Raw genomic sequence first — 22,177 nt, 5'->3', positions numbered from 1 at the left:
TTTTAATATTAACTAATCTGAGGACCCATATACTTACATGGGTATTTTAAACAAGTGCTTTCCTACTCTGCTAATGAGGGGCAGACTCTCAGTGAGAAAATCCCAGTTTGTTTTTTAGAGGAGGGAAAAAGCCTCAGAAAAATTATTAGGTTTTTTCCTCCACTGGTGAAGTGTTAGACTTTACTTGTGCCAGTTTGAATGCAGGAAATCAACTTGGGCTTTTTCAAGTTAGCGTTGCTATGTCAGATGGTGAAGAAATAAAATGTGGTTTATTATTTTTATGTAGCATTCTCTATATTCTATATCTGCCTAATCGCTGGGTCTCTGTGACCTTGAACAAATCGCCTAACCTGTTTCTGGCTGTAGGAGGTGAAGATAATACTTACCTACGTTACGCTAAATGGTTATGTGTAGCTTTTCCAGAATAGTCAAGAAGTCATATCATACTTTGACTGTGACTTGAGCTTTTGAATATTCTAGATAATTTCCACAATTTCATGCTGTTCAATCTACTGAAAGAAAAGCGATTTCTCTATTTAGTAGGTTATAAGTGATTTTTAGTATTGAAGAAATAATGAATGGAATGTTGTAAAACATGGGAAACCCACTGGAGATGTGTAATGAGGCAAAATGCCTTCTAGGAAGAATTACTATACTTTTTTGTTGTTGTTGGAATGAAAGAAGATCTGAGGCTAAGTGGTTGGGAAGGAAATGGTAGTAGTTGTAGTGTTAGAGCCTGGCCTAAGACTTAGGCACCTCAAATGTGGCATGGTGTTTCATTTTAGGCATACTGGGTTCTTGCATAATAGGTAGGAGCGTGAGGCAGCTCAGGCTGGGTGGAGATCTGGGTTACTGTGCTTTCAGTTATGCATCTTCCTAAGAGCGCTAAATTCCCAGATTTTTATCACCTAATTATAGGCTAAGCTGTACAGGAGAACTCCTCGTTCCTCCTGCTTGACATTGTTATGTGCAGCAAAGAACTGAAGGTTAGTTGGGTGGAAAGAGAAGGAGAAATAATGAGTACGGTGGTTAGGACACACGTGAAGAGGGCCAAAGTCCTGGAGCCCTTCTCCAAAGGCCATTTGTGTGTGAGCAGACTTCTGATAGTTAAACGGCTTTCATCCAAACTGGGAAGCATCTAGTGACTGAGAAATTCCAGTACTAGGGTGCAACTCTTGCCAGAAGTGTTGGTTTATTTAGTCAGCTAAGGAGCTTGTTCTACTCAGAAAAGATTTTTAATTAAACAGTGCACATTTGCAGACTTCTGATTAATATGAATTCTTTCAAACACTTGTTACATATTCAATTTTCTTTTATTTTATGTAGGTTTTGGATTGTGTGGGATTCCTGAAAACCTCATTGGGGGTTTACTGAAGACTGGAGTAAAGGGAATAACGGCAGTCAGTAATAATGCAGGGTAGGTATTCGTATGTCTGTGGTTTAATAAGTACAGACTAAATATTCCATTCATGTGAAAAGGCTGATATGTATGAAAGAGTCTTACTTTTCATCATAAGAATTTTCATATTAACCACACAACTTTGTTTGAAAGTGTTATTTTTGGAATGAGCCCAGAAAGTACAGTACTGTATGTATACTCAGCTTTGTCAGGGAGCAGTTGTCACTGTTGTAGACAGTTGCAATTAATGTATATTTATATATATTTAACTGGTTGACTGTAACTAAGATTCTGACTTAGATGCTTTAAATGTAGTATCAGTAATTTTTTGTGTGTGTGCGTGTGTGTGAAGTTCTAATTAGGGATTTTTTTTTTTTTAACTATGGTTTGGTGCTTTCTGATTCTCTTGTAATTCTGTTACTTCAAAAAAACCCCAACACAGCAGTGGAGAATATTTATGATGAAAGAATGGAGAGCCTCTTTAATGGGTCTTGGAATTTTTGATTTACTTTTTTAAATGTTTGCCCATTAAGAAATTAACGTGGGATTGTCAGAATAATTTTTTTACATGTGATTTCTCAGCTTCTCATTAGGGCTAATTTTTACACAAGCTGTTCATTGTAGTAGACTCCACAATACCTAACAGTCTTCATATAGAGGAATAACTACAGCCAGTTCTGTTGAAATGCATTGATAAAATAGAAATGAAATTAAATAAAAATACTGATATGCACAATATAATGACTTGTATTTGAAATCAGCCTGGTCAGTAAGACTGATATTCTGTTCCTTGCAGTGTTGTTGGGTGGCCCTAATCTTGGTTTGGTGACTTATCCTATTAAATGTCCCCTCCAGCAACATAATAATTCCAGTGTAATTTGGTTCATTGTAGAGTTAAAGAATACTGGAAGACTGATGTCTCCTAGTGGCACTGTACTTTCTTTAGCAAATTTTCTTTGATTAGAGAGCTAATCCTAAACTCTATTGTCTTGTGGAATAGCCGTCTCACAGCTAGATGTACTGGGATTATACACCCCAGTTGGTAAGGAAGGTAATTTTGGAGCATTCTTTCCATTTTGTTTGTTTGGTTTTTTTTTTTAATGTTTTATAATGTTGCTTACTTTCATCAAATGGTAATATCTGTGTCACTACATTTTCTGTGAACTTTTTACTTTTGAATGCTGTATTTGTGGTGAAATAGTAATGAGAATTTTGTGTTGTTTCCATGGAATTTCATTAGTGCTTGCAATTATGAGCCTTTACTTGGGTTGGAAGTCTCCCATCTGTTCTGTAGAAGCTTAGCCTTTATCCATTTGCAGAACAAGAGCCATAGGGGCAGGGGGAAAAATCGCTGGGAAACTGTTTTCTTCTGTACCTATGTTAGAATAAAAGAGAGACAAGTTTATGCAAGCCAGAAAGGTTGTTTGGGTATAAAGAACTTTGTTCTTCATAAAAAATGAAAATAGATGTCAAGCATTGCTCCTTAATTCCTCCAGACTTGCCAAAGGCGTGAATTAGGTGGGATTTATCTAAAATGCTTTGTGCTGTTTTCAGCTGCATCATTACATTTCCCTTATACTTTGCCATAGATTTGTATCCCAGTTTGGTTTGGTTTTAACCTGACTGTATTTAACATAAGTTAAAACCGGAATACCATTCAAAAACCACAGATTTATTTTATATATGTATAGTCCAGGCTTCTGAGGCTGAAGTTCACAATATGTTGATCTTCATTTTTTTTCAGTGCTTCATCCTTGCCATTGCACATTCATTGGATAACACATATGATTTGTATTGGTAGTTGGCACATACACAGTCAAACTCAAGCTCCTTAAACTCTTGTGGGAAACAATTTCTACAGGATGATAAAATGGAGAGAGAAAGAGAGAAATGATTTTGAGTGGAAAGATCAATCACTTAGAGATCATTCACTTTCCTCATACTCTTATTTCTGAATGCCACACATATATGTAGACAGTAGGATTGCACAGATGCTCCTGGAAGGGAGGTGAGGGTTTGAACGCGAGGAAAAGTGAAAAGAGAAGCATTGTGGAATAGAATGGAAAAGACAACATTTTGTATTGTATTCTACATATAGTTTTTGGTGTCACAGGTCAGAATTAATTTTGCTTGAAATAATGCTAACTTTCCTGAAAATTCTTTGGATTTTTAGGCTGGAGTGATTACTGTGAAATGTTTGGTTGCCCGAGGGAAAGCAAAATTTAATTCCTTTTCTCTTGAAACTAGTTTTCATGAACATTCATGGAAGTCTGGTAAGCAGAACAGTGTAATGATTTGAAAATGCCTGAGCACATCTAGGCTTTTCATGAAGTCTAGTTTGTAAAAATCCTGGTCTTGCTCTCATGTTGAACAGTATAATTTATTTTGAAATTAAATTCATAATAAAATATAGTCTCATCTATTGTTTTTATTTATTGTATTAGTATTATATGGAACTTAGCCTGCTGTAGTTTGGTAGGGTTCGGGAACCAGGTTAAAGCACAGATGTTGTCATTGATAAAGTCAGAATCCACATCACAGCAATTGATACCATTTAAGCATCTTCTAATACCATGTCAAAAAGTATAGAGATATTATCAAGTATTGCAGTGCTAATAAATGGATTTTAAAACTGAAGTAGCACAGCGATCATATACCCTGCAGCAATAGTAGTCAAAGGGTGAATTGTGCCTATAACCTCAAGATGTCAGGTACTTTGTGGGATGAGTAATTTGCCACTTTCCAAGATGCCTCAGGATTCAGTGTGTTTTGCTTTGGCGTTGTTGTGCTGCAGCTGATGCCCTGCTGTGTTTTGTCTTCCTGACTGCAGCTGTTTTTTCTTCTCCAGGTCTTCCAGCAAATAGGAGGTAATTGGTTGTGGTTAGGTTTTCTCATCCTGCAGTGGGATTAGCAGGAAACTTCTAACTGGAGCAGGGAATGGGCCAAGTACATAGACAAATAACCTATTCTGGAGAACAGTGCAGCTACATGGGTTAAGTCACATGTCTTTTGATATGCATGAACCACAAAATGTGTTACAGAGCTGTCTGTTTATAACTAAAATAGCAGCAATGGAGACAGTGCTTCACTTATACCTGGGGGAAAGCAGTAATTAGGAAGTCCTGAAGTGCTCTTCCTAACTCTCTTTTAGCTGGAAAGAAGGCTCAGCAGAACCTTGAAATGCTTGGCAATGTTTGGGAACACCTTTAAAGGAGTAGGATGTTCACAAGTTCGCACCCTACTGTTCTGTGCTGCAGTGTAGTAGGGAGGAGATTCCTCCTGCATATCCTTGTTTAAGTCACATAGTTGCTGGCAGGTAAAGTCCTTGTTTTGGCCTTTGAAAGGCTTGCCAAGGACAGGTTGTACAGTAGTGTATGGGGTGCTTTTAGGCACTCCAGTTAGAAACGTCATACTGCCAAACTTATTGTCTGTTGCTGTGCATTATGCTACTGCATACGCTGTGTGCTAGCTAGTGAAATGGCACCTTTAAGAGTAGTTACTCTTTTGCCAAGCCAAACAAGGCAAAGCATTGGAAAGGGAAGCAGTACAAATATCCAGTATCTCTGGTATTTACACAACTAGCTGCAGGGGAAACTGGAGCTTGTGAACCAGGGAGATAGTGAAAGATACCACAGTGTGCTTCCAAAATACAACCTCTCACACCTTACTTGTTTTGCCAATGTTGTTCATATTTTAAATACTTCCTTTACAGTGTGTTATTATAAGCCCTTTAAATTTAGATGATTGTCTCAGTAAGCTACTAAAATCCATTTTATTAAATTTTTGCTGCATTGTTGTTTCGATTTGGTTCACTCCACATATGTCAGTAGGTCCTTATTTTAAACTTTGATTCAGTAAATTGCCAACAAGTTGTGATTAGTATACAGTGCCTTGTTGCACATAGCTGTTTTTTCATCTGCTTGTGACTTCATGGTATATTGTTGCATGCTGATTTCAAGTTACAGTGGACTTGGACATTTCAGGTCAGCTTATGCTACGACTTCTCCAATGCAGGCTATCAGACCTATTGTTTCAGGATCTGTGTTGCAACAAAAACTATGTTCTTGTCAACATAGCCCAATATTTAAAATGAAAGTTTAAGAAATTGGCAGCAAATTGTTATTTTTAATTAATTTTGCTTAGTGAAATGAATAGCTAATTTTGGTTATAACCACACTCTGAGATCAACACTTCCATTCTGTCTCTACCATCTCAATAGGCTGAATTTGTACTTTGTAACAATGAAGTCTGCTATTTGTAGTAGCTGCACATGTGGTCTAACTGTTATATCAAATGAGCTACTTCCCCCTGGGTTTTGTCTGCTTTTGAGACTTAAATATGCATTCTTTTTGAATGCAATAGGGTTGAACAGTAGGGTTTCATTTACAGTAAAAATAGAGAAGTCACAGTTAGTATCTTAATTACTAATCACTTGGGTGATCATCTAAAAGGAGATTGACAGCAAGCTGTCAGATTATCACAGATTCAGACTGTCTGCTTAAAAGGCATTACCAGCTTTTTGAACCTTTAGTCTCTGTGCTCTTTTTGAAGAAGTTCTTTTTATGTTACAATGTTATACATTAGTGAGGAGAAAATAGCTTTGAGATAAGCATTTGAACTGTTGGTCATGATGCCTGAGTGCACTGTGATTTAGTGCTGTTGAACATAATACCCTTGTTTTCCTAATGGGCTATCTGCAGTTGCCAAATCTCCAGATAAGGCACTCCTCTATGGCATCAGATGCAATGGTAAATTCAAATACTTTGAATTTAAGATAAACATTATGTATATTAAAGTTTAAGGTTATCTCATTTTTTCAGTCATTGCTCTGAATTATATGTTTCTGTTAAAAACAGAATGTGTCTGCCATCTTTGCCACAGACTCCCTGTTTGTTCTTGCATGTGTAACTCCTATGGCTTAAATCCATCCATATTACTTTTATATATATATAAAATGTATATTTATATATACTTATATATTTTTATAGATATATATCAAAATATATTCTAAAAAATAAAAAAAAATCATCAGGTGGAAATTACATTCCAAATTCACACAAAGTTGAGAAGTTTTTTCACATAGTATAAGGTGTCAGGTGGTTTTAATGGCATGAATTTGATAATCCCTTGATTGGGAGCTAAAGTGTAACTGAAAAAGTCTGTGAGGGACTGGGAAGAAAGCTTGTATGTACACAAAGGTATGATCAAGGTGATGCTCAGAGTATCTTACATTGTGTGTGTCATTTTTGTATATGCATAAGAAATTCTTTAAACATCCTGAATTAAACATACTTTCAGAAGTGAAATACAAGGTCACCAATGACTTTTATCTGTCTTGGTGAAGAGATAAGAGTGGAGTTAGGTAAAATCCTGCACATGGCAAATTGCCAACGTAATAAGGCAAGGTATATAAGATATTTTCAGCGTTGATTATTTGAAGCAGTTTACTCTTTTTTTTTTTTTATGATCTCTATCCTTTGTAAAGAATCTAATCAGATGCTTTTTTACAGCTGTTAAATTGGTGACACTGTGTGAACTGTAAATCCCTGAAGATCTGACGAGGTCATCTTGCTAATTTTAGTGTGGAGGTTATTTAGGAATTTGGCAGGGCGAATTGTACTAAACTTCGCACTACATGGAACTATTGAGAAATCAGCTGTGCAGATGACTTTCTAGTTGTGATTACAAACGACAGAATAGAACTCAGCATGATCAAGGAACTGTGTCAACTTGGTTTTACAAGAGTGACAATGAGAGCTGAACCTAGCTTTCAGCCAGGAGACTTCTGAAGTATGCATTCAGGATAAAATTCAAATATTTATTGGATTAAGTCTATACCATGTAACTTCACTGTGAAGGAAAAAATACAGTAACTCTAGAAAGTTCTGAATTGAGATGTTATGTGTAATAAAAACACAATATGCCATTTCATAGCAGAAAGGAATGTGGAAAGAGCCGACCTTGCTGCTGATGTAACCGTGCAATGTACAATACTTGTCCTTTTCAAAAATTACCTGCCTTTGCACCCTTTCGGTGGACTTGGCCTATATGCCTGCACCCATCATTCTTATGGGAATGGAGCATTGTTTCTGGAGGAGGATGGTGGAGGAGCAATACTGCCATTTTGCTGTGAGGCTGGAGCTGTGATGAAGTTACTGGAGCAGAGAAGACAGGGTTCCCCTAAGAAGGCTTTAGTAGTGGAGGGAGAAGAGTGCAGTGTAAACACTGCAGAGAAGGAGCAGGAGGAGTTTAAGGCTTAGTCACACCAACTTGCACGCAGGGCTTTGTGATTCCTGGCAACCACGAGCTTCCTTATTTTCTGTCTTCTTTCTCCCTTCAAAGTGGAAGAAGTCCCAGGCTGCTGAGCTGAGAGAGATTCAGTGCACTGTTTCTTTTGTCCTTTGCCATCAGCTGAAAAGTTGGTGAGAGTTTCTGTAGTTTCTGGGAGCTGTGACTCAACTGCCCTGTTTCAGTCCTACCTGTTCCTTCTTCTGACCAGGACTGCCTTGGCATATGGCACCACCCGTACTTCTCTCTTCATCCTGTTTTCTCGGTCACCTTCCCTCAGAGAGCTTCTACCTCTTTTCTGCTTTCCACTATGCAGTTACCATTAGGGCCGATGGGAAAATGTCCTAGGAAAAAGGAAAGAAAAAAGGTGGCTGAAGACAGTGTCTCAAGAATCAATAGGGCAAGTAAACATTATGCCTCTGTCTAATTTACCTTCCTATGAGCTGAATCTGTTTTCCTCTCCCTATGGGTTGACTCTCATTCCTTAGCTTGCCTGCATACCATGTACCCTGCTGGAAGTGGGGGACAGAAAAAGAGGAGAAACAGAATATCATCTGAGCTGGCTCCTTAGTCATCTTCCAGTGTAATGCAAGGGGGATTGTTGGGGGACATCGTCTTGCTGTTAAGAGCCAGCTAGAAGACTGGGGAAGAAAAGTCATCAAGAACTGTTATGTGGGTGATTGTCCACATTTATTTTACCCTTGGTGTGCCTGCACTTTTGTTTGGGGTCTTCCAGCAAATGCCATCTAGTAGGCATCTGCCAGTTCTCTGCACAAAGGCTGTAAAGGATCACTTTCTGGTGCTGCTAGGATTATACTTTATGATTGGTTTTGTGGACCTGTGAATGTGCATCACTAAGAACTCGGATGGTATCTTCAGCCACATACCTTTTTTCATGTTGGTAAAGTTTCATGCTATAGTCAGGCATGTCTCTGAGCCTGAAAGCTTAAGGCTGTGTTACTAAGGCATGCCAGACAGGTAGCGATTGATGCAGTCCTTTTAGTCGGGAAGCATATCTGGGCTTCTCTAGGAAGTGTGGACTTACTGGGAGACGTAATTGCATGTAACTTGGAGCAGACCCTTTTGAGGACTGAGAAGCTGCTGTTACAAAGTAAAACAGATGAGATCAAGCCACTTTTAAGTGCAGAATGATAGAGGAAATTGTTTCCCTCTCCCACTCCTAGCCTCTTGCCAGGAAAATTTCTAGCTCTGGAACAGGTCCATCTGTTACCAAGTTCCATGCATAGTTGTGCAGCACTCGACCTGCCGAATGCCTGGAGAGACTGCTCTGGTATCTCCAGAAGCTGCCTAGGGTCTTTACATAGAGCATTCTCCAGGAGTAGGGCCAACCACAAATACGCTTTTTTGCAGCAAGTTGCAGGAAACTCTAATTTCTGCTTGAGGTGGAGCCTTGCCCCAGGATTCTTACTACATACTTCTCTTTCTCAATCCATAGTCTTCAGGGGTGGTGTAGTTACCTTCCCATATAGGTCATGTAGGGCATCATGTTAGCTCCTCTTTGGCCTACATGTTTTAGTTCTCCAAACCTCACATATTCAAGTTAATTTTTCATAACTAGTGACTTCTGGTCTTGGTGGGATCTCCTAGGAATATGCACTGCAGGGTCCTGGAGAATCTTTGAACTATGGGTACAGAGGAAGACTTCTCTTTAAGACATGTAGAATGAAACCATCATGCTAATTGGTGCTGCTCACCATCCCTTTCCAGTGTTCCTATTAAGAGCAGCCAGTCTGTCCTGACCACCCCCACTTTTCTTAGATACCTATAAATGTCTTTAGAAAGGCAGAGAGAGAAGAGAGTGTAATTTCCTCCTTTTACTGAAAAAAAAAAACCCAAAGACATCTTGTGTCTCTTGCCAGAGTAGTGTTGCATTCCAAGTCTCCTTTTTTCTGCATAAGAATGCAAATTTCTATTCCCTACTTCCATCAGGCTGTGTAGGGCTTGTTGGTGTGTGAAGCTTTTATCAGCTTGGAAACTGACGTAATTGCTTCTTCCCTGTGATGTAGAATGTGTTTTGCTTGAGCCACCAAAGAGAAAGGTCTGAGAGCTGCAAATTACTGTTTATCTGGAGTGCAACATTGACATGCTGCCTTTGACTGCTTCCAGTATACTTGAGATACGTGAGCTAGATCTGGCTGGGAGTCATCTTTAGCTAATTTTTTTATTAGAAAAAGCAGACATTAGTTTTTGACAGGAAGGTTTTGTAGGTCTGAGAGGGACAAAACAATAGGAAGGAACGTGTTGCTAAACAACCAGACCTCCTTAATTTTTGTTGTCCGCGTAAGTAGAATGGGGAACTTGTGTCACCTGTGTTCTTGATGAGTGCCAGGTTACATCTCTTTTCCTATATGTGTTTCATATATTCTGTTGATTCAGATTTCATCCTAATACAGAATGGGGAAACTTCTACAAATCTTAACAATTTTGAGCCCAAAAGAACACATTCTCTGTCTAGCACTAATGTGTACTTTCCCTCTTCCGGCACCACACATAACAGCTATATCAACATCCACCACGCCTTTTTCCTTCCTATCTAGGGCAACACATTTTTATTGAGCTCACCTTTGTTCAAATTTTTAAAGGACTGAATCCAGCTTTTAAAATAGATATACAGGATGTATTCTTTCCATCCACTCAGTAAAGGATCTTTTTTTTCTTTTTGTGGTTACTATTTGTTTGGAAGGGCATTGCCTGCGAGACAGATATTTTAGGGGTAACATTTTCAGCATAAGCGTAATTTAAGCTGAAAAGTTCAAAGTAACTTTTGTTCCTAAAACAACACAACCAAGAAAGCAGCAAAATATGGAAAGGGAGAACAAATAAATAACAATTGCCGTAAAAAATGTTATGTTGAAAGAAATTTCCCTAAACTAGAAATTGTTTTTTATTTTTATTCTGGAGAGCAAAGGGTAGGGAGAACAGGAGCGAGAACTGCATTTTCACTGCTGTGTGAAATGGTTGTTTCTTAGGACATTCAAATACACAAAAAACCCATAGGAAATGTAAAATAGGCTGAAGTGCTCAGAATGAGTTTTTGGGGGGAGATGAGAGAAAAACTGATGTGCGTGGAAAGCAAAAGTTATTTTAGCTGGAAACCTGAATGCAGATTGCATCCTTAAAAAAGGTGGATAGTGCTAGATTTCTTTTAAGAAAGTTACATCTAAAATAAACCTGTAAGATGAGTAACAGCAATTGGATTTTGTGTTGCTGCTCTGAAGATGAATGCATCTGGGAATTGAAGTAATTTTCTGTTATCAGACAGACAGAGCCTCTTGGTGCATGACTTTCTGAAGGTAAAATTCCTCTTCTCATTGTGCTAGGAAAGTAAGGTTGTATGACTTGTGTGCTCAGTGACTGATCATCACTGCAATTTTATTTCTGAATAAATTGACTGTCTTTGAGGTGAGCAGAAAGAGTGACTTAAGAAGTGAAGAACAACTTGGGATGAGTGTGACAGAGAGTAACTTCTGTGCAACTTTCTGTTTAATTGCTATAGGGAACTTTGCAACTACTAAGTTTTGTTTGAGAGAAGGTAGCCTGTCTGTAATGGATGAGGGAAGGAAGTGTATCCATATGGGATCCTGCACGGGATCCTGCAGCACGATACGCAAAATCCTGTTAAAGACGATGTGCTCCAGTAGCTGCTTCTCAGACTGTAGGAGGAAAGGTTATAGATCTTAGTGAAATGAGACAGAAATTTCTTTAACCATTACAAATCTGCTGTTGACCCTCTGTTGCCATCCCTTTCTCATGTGAATGTGCACTCAGAATTTTGTTGTCTGCATGCAGAAATCTCATGTCCGCCTGTTTCTATTTGATAGCTTCCAAGCTTTGCAATGGTAAGAGCAGTGTTAACCACCTGAATGATAGGCAGAAGTAGCAAACTGTTTAGGCTGCCCCTGCTTGTTCTTGCACTACAAAGCACTGCACAGTTTTGTTTAACTTCTGTACTTTTGTACATAGTTATACAAACCCATTAAACTGCTATCAGATATTGGCTGGTCTGTTACCTTTGCTTGCTACCTTTTATAACGAGAGGTCAGGGTTTGATGGTTTTCTTGTGAGAGGGATTGTCCTGCTTTGAGTGACCCTGTACAGGAAATTCTGGCATTTTTATTTGTATTCTTTTTTTTAATTCCTTTCTTTGCCCACAAGACTCCTTTTTATACTCTATTCCCAGCTCTTTTAGTTTCAAACTGCTGGAATTTTTTCCTGTGTTGAGTTAGGAATATAGGTTGTTTCCAGGCAGCACACATTTTATGCTCAAGAATTTGGCACTGCAACACTTTTAACATTGCATCAGAGTTAGATTTTTAATTTTTCTTTTAATAAGTCAGAGTTGGAGAGTGGAGCAAGCTTTTATAATAAGGCAAGTTCTTTATATCTAGAGAATACAGAATAAATTCAGAGAACCGGATCAGAGAAGCTTGTTTCACTTCCTCTCATGCAGTTTCCAAAACGCCTGACTATGCGTAGAAGTGGACTATCTTCCTAAAATAGTTGTAACCTCAAAATAGTCCTCATTATGCATGCAGTTGAGAAGTCTTTCTGACTGCATGCCTGTCCATGCAGCTATTGTGAGTATTGTGGTAGGAGGCAAAGAGCTGGTGCTGGTACTGCTCTGCTCAGCCCCTCTCCCTTCACATGCAGCACTGCAGCACGTGCTATGGGATGTTGGTGCTGGCAAGCAAGAGGATAGAGGTGCTGTTGTAAAAGTGGGTTCATCATTACCACTTTTATGTTTGAAAATGAATACTGTATAATAGTAAACCTTTTGAATCTGGCCTTCTGAAAGGGTGCCAGGAGGTCGCACCTGGGATGTCTGACATGGATTCTGAAGTGGTGGAGTATTAACGTACATTAAGTGAGGTTTGACTGTTGCTCAGTGGATTCTTTCCTTTGATCTACACTGATTTAATGTGCACACTGAGTATCATTTCTTGATTTTTAAGTTGGGTTTTTTCCCTTTTTTTGAGTAAGATAATGTTTTTTGTATGGGGAGTATAGAGTTCTATTACAGTACTTACACGTCTTCTTTACATTCTTTTTTTCCCCATCACCATAGGTTATAACACCAGGGTTAGGGAATATACTTGCTGATAATTTGCGTAAGGTATAAGGAGGGAGAATAGAGGGAAAGTAGTCAGATGCATTACTTTTTCCATCTAGTCATTGGTGGAAAGACCGTTCATTTCAGTACCTGAAGAAGGAAGCAGTGTTGTAGACATGGTGGTGTAAGAATACCAAAAGGGTGAGATTTATATAGGAAAGGGATATATTTCATTAAAGCAATTAATAGAATTAGAAAATACAGATGACCTTTTTGGAGCTCTTCTTCAGGAGTGGTGTTTTCAATAGGATGCATATGTTGTAAGCACATGTGCATGTTAATTATGGTGAGCTGGATACTGGATTTGGTTTCTTAAAGGATTCTTTTAATATTTTTCATTATTTCCTATCCTGAAATCTTAAGTGTCCTGGTTTCAGCTGGGATAGAGTTAATTGTCTTCCTAGTAGCTGGTACAGTGCTGTGTTTTGAGTTCAGTATGAGAGGAATGTTGGTAACACTGATGTTTTCAGTTGTTGCTAAGTAATGTTTAGTCTGAAGTCAGGGACTTTTCAGCTTCTCATGCCCAGCCAGTGAGAAAGCTGGAGGGGCACAAGAAGTTTTCACAGCACAGAGCCAGGGCAGCTGACCCAAACTGGCCATCGGGGTATTCCATACCATGGGACGTCCTATCTAGTGTATAAACTGAGGGGAGTGGGGGCGGGGGGATCGCCGCTCAGGGACTAACTGGGTGTCGATCAGCAAGTGGTGAGCAATTGCCCTGCACATCATTTGTACATTCCAATCCTTTTATTACTACTGTTGTCATTTTATTAGTATTATCATTATCATTATTAGTTTCTTCTTTTCTGTTCTATTAAACCGTTCTTATCTTAACCCATGAGTTTTACTTCTTTTCCCAATTTTCTCCCCCATCTCGGGGTGGGGGGTTGGGGGAGGAGTGAGTGAGCAGCTGCGTGGCGCTTAGTTGCTGGCTGGGGTTAAACCATGACATCACGCCATTGTGTGAATAATTAAGTCATACTGAATTGACACAACTAGTGGCAAATACACATCACTTTTTGTGAAGTGCTTCTGAATCATGGCATCTTTCCCATAGTGAGAGTGGAAAGTCTGAGTTCTCCACTCATATGTTGCAGAGACAGAGGAGCTTTGGACACATGTACCAGTCTGCCAACATCCTGCATAATGTGTTGGAAATGTGAAAGAAACATGCCTTTGTAATATCAACTCTGTTTATTTCCATTTTTAGTTTTTAACCTCATGTTTTTTCAAGTTGAAACAGCTTTTTTTACAGAGCCCCTTGGTCACAGGAACTCTTGAAATATGTTCTTGTCCCGTCACTACACATTATAGGTGGAGAAACATCACAAAAATACTAAAGACTAATAGGGAGTAATGTCTTTAGGATATCAGAATTAGAAGCACTGGCACAAGAAAAATGTATGTTACATTGTATGTTATCTTTGGCATTCAGTTTAAGCTGATAATATGACATAGATGAGAAAATCTTGAATGCAGTGTTAATACCTTTTGCTGGAGTAGGCAATTTCTTAATAAGAAATTTAATTATTCCCTGTAATAAGAAAATTTAAATACAAATACTCTCTTACCTTATATACAAACTAGCACTATAAATGTGACTGTGCCTTTCTCCTTGAGCTGCTAAGCAATCACTTGCCTTTTTCCTGCGGAGCAAGAGTTTAAACAAAAATAAGTCTTTGTTCACTCAAAGCCAGGTTATGCCATGTGTGATTTTTTATTAATTTGTAAGGCTTTTTAAAGGAGCAGATATGTAAAATAACACTACTAAGCTGGTATTTATAGCTGTTACATGTGAAATGTCTTTAAAAGGAAGTTTTGAATGTAAACAGTGCCTTGGAAGAGGTAAGGTCTGAGCACTGGACTCCTAAATTTTAATTGTCATTTTGATGTTTTCCCCCGTAAAAGCTGGAATTTTATTTTTGTCTCCAATTCCTTACATCTAAAGATAACTTTGTTCTAGCTTGTTAAGTCATTAAAGTTTGTCAAGTGCTTTAAATACAACAAAACTGTTATAAATGCTGGGTATTGTCTGTCTTTTTCTACAGTGTTGACAATTTTGGACTTGGTCTTCTGCTTCAGACTAAGCAGATAAAACGCATGGTGTCATCATATGTTGGAGAGAATGCTGAATTTGAACGCCAGTATTTATCTGGTGAGCTTGAAGTTGAGCTTACACCTCAGGTAAGGTAATAATTATAAAATTATTTTGCAGTCCTTTGCCTGTGTGCAGACGTGCGGTAAAGACAGATGGCACTTGCCTTCTGTGGTGGGTTGACCCTGGCTGGACGCCAGGTGCCCACCAAAGCTGCTCTATCACTCCCCTCCTCAGCTGAACAGGGGAGAGAAAATATAATGAAAGGCTCTTGGGTTGAGATAAGGACGGGGAGATCAGTTACCAATTACTGTCACGGGTGAAACAGACTCAACTCAGGGCAATTAGTTTAATTTATTACCAGTCATATCAGAGTAGGATAATGAGAAATAAAACCAAATCTTAAAAAAACCACCTTCCCTCCACCCCTCCCTCCTTCCCAAGCACAGCTTCACTCCTGAATTCTCTGCCTTCTCCCTGCCAGTGGCGCAGGGGGACGGGGAATGGGAGTTAGGGTCAGTTCGTGACACACTGTCTCTGCCGCTCCTTCCTCCTCAGGGGGAGGACTCCTCACACTCTTCCCCTGCTCCAGCGTGGGGTCCCTCCCACAGGAGACAGTCCTCCATGAACTTCTCCAATGTGGGTCCTTCCCACGGGCTGCAGTTCTTCACAAACTGCTCCAGCGTGGGTCCCTTCCATGGGCTGCAGTCCTTCAGGCACAGACTGCTCCAGCGTGGGTCCCCCACGGGGTCACAAGTCCTGCTGGAAAACCTGGTCCGTGGGCTCCTCTCTCCAGAGGGCCACGGGTCCTGCCAGGAGCCTGCTCCAGCGTGGGCTTCCCACGGGGTCACAGCCTCCTTCAGGCACCCACCTGCTCTGGTGTGGGGTCCTCCCTGGACCTGCAGGTGGATATCTGCTCCACCGTGGACCTCCCTGGGCTGCAGGGGGACAGCCTGCCTCACCATGGTCTTCACCACGGGCTGCAGGGGAATCTCCGCTCTGGCACCTGGAGCATCTCCTCCCCCTCCTTCTGCACTGACCTTGGTGTCTGCAGGGTTGTTTCTTTCACATATTCTCACTTCTTTCTCCTCTGACTGCTGCTGTGCAGGTTTTTTTTGCCCCCTTCTGAAATACGTTCTCCCAGAGGCGCCACCCCCATCACTGATGGGCTCAGCCTTGGCCATCAGCGGGTCTGTCTTGGAGCCAGCTGTCATTGGCTCTGTTGGACACAGGGGAAGCTTCCAGCAACTTCTTACAGAAGCCATCCCTGTAGCCCCACCCGCTACCAAAACCTTGCCACACAATACACCATTTTAGGATCATGGGCTGTAGACTGCGACTGGTCATATTGTGTGAATTCCTTTTATGGCTTGTTACATTACATTCAAGTATATATATATACACACACACATATGTATATTCTATTGTACAATGTTTGATTTTTGGTAGTTCCTCCCAGACTGTAGAAAAACACACGAAGTGTGCTAACTACTGTGGCCCATATAAGGGGAAAAAGTAAGGGAGTTGCTGAATTCCCGTGTTGGTGGCAGTTCTTGTGCTTCTGGGGATGTTGCCTGTGCATTGTCTGCCATCTAGTGGGTAGGAATCAAATTAGGAGATTTCAGTTCATTGTGAGACAACTCTTCAGGACTTGTTCATTAAATCTTAACTGAATTAATCTCTGCATAGTGTTATGAGCCAATACTTACAACTTTACTTTTTAGCACCATAGTTTTAATTATTTTAGCACTGCCAAGCTACCCAAATGGCCAGAATGCAATGAGATCCTAAAATCATGAGTATCAGTTACATTCTATTGAGATTTAGTTTTGTGTAATTAGTACTCTAACTTTAAAGCCTACAGCATGTTAGTGTGTTGCACTTCTAAAGGTGACACATAACCTTTGGGCTTTAAACAGCTATTGATGTAAGTCTCTGGGAAAAGCAACAGTCAAGTTTTTATGGAGAAGAGAGTCTCAGGCTCCATTGCTTGGGAATATCTCTTAGAATCCTAGAGATGGGCAGAAAAGCTCCTTTTATACCCAGTCAGCTGACATGGAAATAACCAGGTACTTGTCGCTTCTCATGTTTCAGAAGTCACAAATCTCACGATTTTTTTTTTCCTTCTTTGTACTTAAAGTTCAATGCTTTCATCCAGAAGACCTTGAACTCCTTAGACATGTAATTGGCTTTGTGGACTGCACAGACAAGCTATGTAGATCCAGCATGAAAATACTGGGTCTACGGTGTGCAAGGGTAAACAATAAGGTGAATTAATGACTTGCTAGGAGATATGGGGATTTGAAATATTTGTGTCACGACAAAACAACCTTTTGGAAAATGTTCTTCAAGTTTGGTATGACTTTAGGCAAAATGGAGGACTGTTGTGTCCTTGTTCCACAGTAAGGGAGAGGTCATGGTGAGATCTTGAAATGCTAAGACTGCTTGGAACACAGGACTTTGTATCATTGCATGGTTCACATCTGCCTCTTGCCACCATTTTGTAAACCTACCAGAAGTCATTGTGTTTCTTGCAGGATAACTGGGGAAAATGCAACCTGTGTCTTGGAGGCCTTCAAGCTAGACAATTGACCATGACAGTCTTGTCTTGCTTTGAACCCAGAAAAATATCAAAAACATTTGGAAAGGACACTAGTGAAAAGCAGGCAGACTTTGGCCATAAGTCTGTAATTGAGGCTGATGAGGAATTTGGGCTGTTAATATCTGTGGTACAGCTGGACATAGAGCAGAGTGCAGATGGGGTGGTCAAATAGAGTAGAAATGCTGTTCTGTCAGCTTGTTTGTATTCTTAGCATGGGCAACCCAGATTCCTTTCTCAATCTGCTGTGCATGGCTGTTTCAACTTGGAGTGAGGTATGAAGTTTTTCTTAAGATGTTGGAGAATGAAAAGTAAATATGTAGGACTGTTATAAAAGAAAAACTGAGCATATGTAGCCAGGTGGGAAAGAGAAAAAGAACTTTGTACTCTGCTCAGAGTAATGGATTGGGAAACAAGCTGACGGAGAAGAGGCACAGCAAAGTGCTAAGGCTTGTGTGTTGAGAGGGAGTTGTGTGATGGTGTGCTCTTGAGCAATTTGTGGCCATGTGTGAACCATTTCTTGCCATATCCAGTACCAATCCCACAAAGGTGAGCTAAAATGGGAGGAAGAAATAGATGTAATGGTCTGCTGAGTTCAGAAGAAAAAACTCCAAATAACAGGATATAAAAATAAGTTCATGCAAGCCATTCATCAAAGTTTGATTTGTTCTTCCCAAATGACTGGTTCTTAAATATATTTTCCCATAGGGTACGCTCGCTGAACGTATTAGAGCAGGAGGAGCAGGAATCCCAGCATTTTACACTAGTACTGGCTATGGGACTCTGGTGCAGGAAGGGGGTGCACCTATCAAATACAACACAGATGGCACCATTGCCATTGCCAGCCAGCCAAGAGAGGTAAGATGCCAGTTTGTTGCTAGGAAGTCTTCTGCTTTGAAAACTGAATTTCTTACATATTTCCAAGATAAACAGTAGTTTAAGCACCTCTTGGCCAAGTTTAACCTCGGTATGTTGGGTTAACAGGATGTCTGTGGTACCAGACACATTAGTTTTCCTCCCACTGTTTACTTCTGTCCTCTGTAATGCGTTAGAAAAGTTTTTACAGCTTTAGGGTGACGTAGCATCAAGAACTGGTCCAAGTGAAAACCTACCTTGCTGAGTTACTCTTCATTTGGCGGTTGTCTGACCAGGTTATTCAAACAAAATCTTGGACCAGGCCACTGCAGTGCAGAGTACAGACTGAGAACAACCTCCTATTAGTGGGGCAGATACTCCTTAAATACTGTGGTATGGAGTAAGTAGCCCTGCAGCTGTACAGAAAGCTTTAGCATTAGAAGAGATGGGACATTTTCCTGTTAAGCAGGGAGGAGCTCAGTTGGCACTTTCAGGAAACGCATTTGCCAACAGTTGAAATGCAATTTAAGCTGAGTATTTGGAATTGCAAAGAAATAAAAAGAGTGTGGCTTCCAAGTGAGAAACAAGGGCTTCATATTGAAATTGGATGTAGAATTTGGAGAAGGGAAGAGATTTCTCAGTGCCATAACTGTACTTGAAGAAACAGATGGGGCTAATGCTGTATGTTCCAATTAGGCTTCAAACAGCATTAAATTCTACCTCAAGAATGTCTCTGGGGTAAAGGTAATTCTGCCCACCCCCCTGCCCCTGGTTTTCACCTATTTTATACATGGCTATTTTCAGTATCTAATAATTTACTTAGTCTTTTTTTTCCTTAATTTTCTTACTGAATATGTCATTATTATGTTTACCAATTGAAGGAAAGTTTTGTTTATTAGATAACTTATTATTTTGATAACATTTTTCTTCTACTTCTAACAGTTGTGGAAAAGTTTTCCTTACTCTCCTCAGTCTTTTGGGGGGCTAATAACATGACTAGCATGATGTGATCAAATCCATTCTCCAAATCCGTTTTGAATGCAAGTGTCATTTTATAAAAGCTCAGATCTCCTTTTACAGGACCGAAAACCTGACTTCTGATACACTTCTGTCATAATTCCTCCCCCTCTCAGCAATCTTAAATAGCTCTCAATTAGTATTTCTGTATACTCTAACCTTCTATGTTGTTAAGAGAAATGCTGTTTCATGTTTCTATATGGGATTAAAATACTAACTGTTTGTCAGTTACATATTCTGGCTTCAGGCACGTATCATTACAAATATGATCATAAATGCAGAGAAAACCAAATGAAATTCAGCCTGTCAGATGATGTGATTTGAGTAGTCTGTCTCAAATCGACTTTGTTTTATGTTTGGGTTTCTGGTGGTGGGCAGTGATTATGATCTTTTTCAACAGTTCTGCTTTAGCACTTCAGTTTTTCGTTAGCTGGTAGATGTGCAGGAGAAAGCATGTCTAATTCCAGTAGATGGAGCAGCAGGAATATGGATCTGATTCTTGTTCTGTTTCACGAAACAGAGACACTATGATAAAACTGGGGTTTACAGCCTTTATCTGCTTCTCCCTTATTACACATTTGAGCTACAGTTTTTCAGATAAAACTTTATGTAGTACAAAAAGAAGTTTAAATATAATAGTCTGTAAAATTAACCCCATAAAATAAATACTACATGGGAGGTCTGTTTGAAGAAACGTACATCTCAGTCGTGTACTTTTCTCTGTAGGTGCGAGAGTTTGATGGCCGTCACTTTATTCTGGAGAAGTCAATTACTGGAGATTTTGCTCTAGTGAAGGCATGGAAGGCTGATCGTGCAGGAAACATCATTTTCAGGTATGACTTGTTTACCAACGGGAGAAGATTCTTTAATGATCTCCCGTGTGATGGCGAAATAATGTTGTACTGATTCCACTTTCTTTCATATTGCCTTTCCCTACTGTCAAGTTATACAGCTATAAAGCCCAAAATATAATTGCTTTTTCTAATGACTTTTGAGTTTTCAAACATAGCTGTGAAATAAAACCTTGGTAGTTAAAAATGAGACATAGCAGACCGATGTCATTATGACTCTGGAGAAATGTAGTGACACTCTGTTCATTTCAATATTCATGTTAGTTTGGGTCCTTTTCCTTGCGTAATTGAAGGCTGACCCAAGGAGTGCAGCTTTGTCTATGTCAGAAGAGAAGGAAGCTGAGTCAGTCTCCTGGCCAATCAGTGATGGGAAAACTTGATTCTGTCCCCAGAAAAGTATGTTTAAAGTCGATTTGATCTCAGTGGTGTAGGGGGAGGCATCATATGAATTTAAACATTTTTGGTAGTAATAAGTTCAGGTGTTGCACTAGTGATAACATCATTTATTTGAGTTGCTATGTTTGTGCTCAGGTTTGTCCTGAACTGAAGCAGGAGAGGTTTGCTTATGTTTAACGTCTGGTTTTTATTTGTTTGTTTTATGGCTATCAGATGAAAAGGTAACTGTTATGGCAATCAGTTGCAGTTTACTACAAGATGCTGAATGGTGCAGTCTGTCTTTGTATGTATTAAAACAAACACGGAGTTGAACAAGCAACTGAAAAATATGCAGATAAAATAATACCAATAAAGTAATGCTTTTCTTTGTGTATATATGTATATATATGCATGAATTCACATAAATTTTTATCTATATATCTAATAATAATAATATTAAATTTAAATACTTGAAAATTAAGAAAGAATTTTTTATTTTACCCAACTCTTGATACCCTGGCTTGTCCACTGGCAAAACGTGACAGTTTGTGATTGAAAACTGAACTTAATTGTGTGCGTGCACATGAATTTGATGGCTGCTAAACTGCTTTCCTTAGACTCTGAGACATGGAATACAGGAAACAGTCTTCCTCCTTGACCTTGTCTTTGCTTGATCTTGAGCCTCTACTGTCTGTGCTTTTACCCCATATCTGTCTACTGATGCTTACTTTTCTCTGAAAAATTCTTTCAGTCTCCACAGAAACAGCCTGGCTGCATTCTCGCTGTTGCCCCCTCTTCCTTTATGTCCTGTGGTCTCTCTTTACCCCTTTCCCTCTCCCTCCTGTTCCTTTCAGAAGTCTTCATATGTCTCCCACATTCACGCAATACAGTTGATACCAGATACTACTTCCATCTAGAGTGGAGACTTAAAAATCTTGACTCCTTTCAAGTGTAACTAAGCAAAGATGGAAACATCATCATCCAGTGTCCCATATAGAGTATTGCTAGCTTCAAAGAATTTTCTCATAATAAGCAGTGACCCATTCTGGTTTTGGATGAGACACAGGTTACCTCATGGCCTACAACAGAGAAACACATGGGCCCATCTCATAGCCTGCGGGAGACAGCAGAGGAGGAAATTGTAATAGATTAGAATATAACAGCAATAGTTCTGTTATCTACAGGACGAAAAGGAAAACGTATTTTTGACATTGTGCTACATGCTGAGTATGTATTCACTGCCAGTGGGACCCTTCTATACTTTTTTTATTATGTGACTTCTGTTTGCTGAGGTATGCCTAGATAGACATAGGCTTTGTGTTTGCTCACATCTGCCACCACTTTCACAGCAGTGTGGTACTATTTATAAAGTGTTTCCCATGACTCTGGTATCTGTGGAGCCAATAGGAATGGAGTGTCTGCCAAACTGTTAATCACCCTTAAGCTAAGAGCTTTTTTAAATCTAAAGGGTGTACTTTAGGTAGACTTATTTGGACCACAGGCCAGCATGAGGGTTTTTTGTCTAGTCTCATACATGAAGCTGTAGTTTTCTTGGGGATCCAAAATG

At 39.6% G+C, this 22,177-nt stretch overlaps 1 protein-coding gene across 6 annotated transcripts in view; it reads left to right on the top strand.

Annotated features, from left to right (window-relative positions):
• The window catches only part of OXCT1 (3-oxoacid CoA-transferase 1), a 157,387-nt gene that overhangs the window by 2,930 nt on the left and 132,280 nt on the right, over positions 1-22,177 (top strand). For all 6 annotated transcript variants that reach the window (XR_012648912.1, XR_012648913.1, XM_075020155.1 and 3 more), the window contains exons 3-6: positions 1,327-1,417; positions 14,867-15,002; positions 18,221-18,370; positions 20,111-20,217. Coding sequence is in view for 4 of the 6 variants with exons in the window: in XM_075020155.1 (XP_074876256.1) it covers positions 1,327-1,417; positions 14,867-15,002; positions 18,221-18,370; positions 20,111-20,217 (484 nt within the window). In the remaining 2 variants the exon portion in view is untranslated. The remainder of the gene's footprint in view (positions 1-1,326; positions 1,418-14,866; positions 15,003-18,220; positions 18,371-20,110; positions 20,218-22,177) is intronic.

Source organism: Buteo buteo, chromosome Z (genome assembly GCF_964188355.1).
Source record: "Buteo buteo chromosome Z, bButBut1.hap1.1, whole genome shotgun sequence".
Taxonomy (NCBI): Eukaryota; Metazoa; Chordata; class Aves; order Accipitriformes; family Accipitridae; genus Buteo; species Buteo buteo.
Note: the sequence above shows the minus strand (reverse complement) of the source record. Positions and strands in the feature narration are given on the sequence as shown.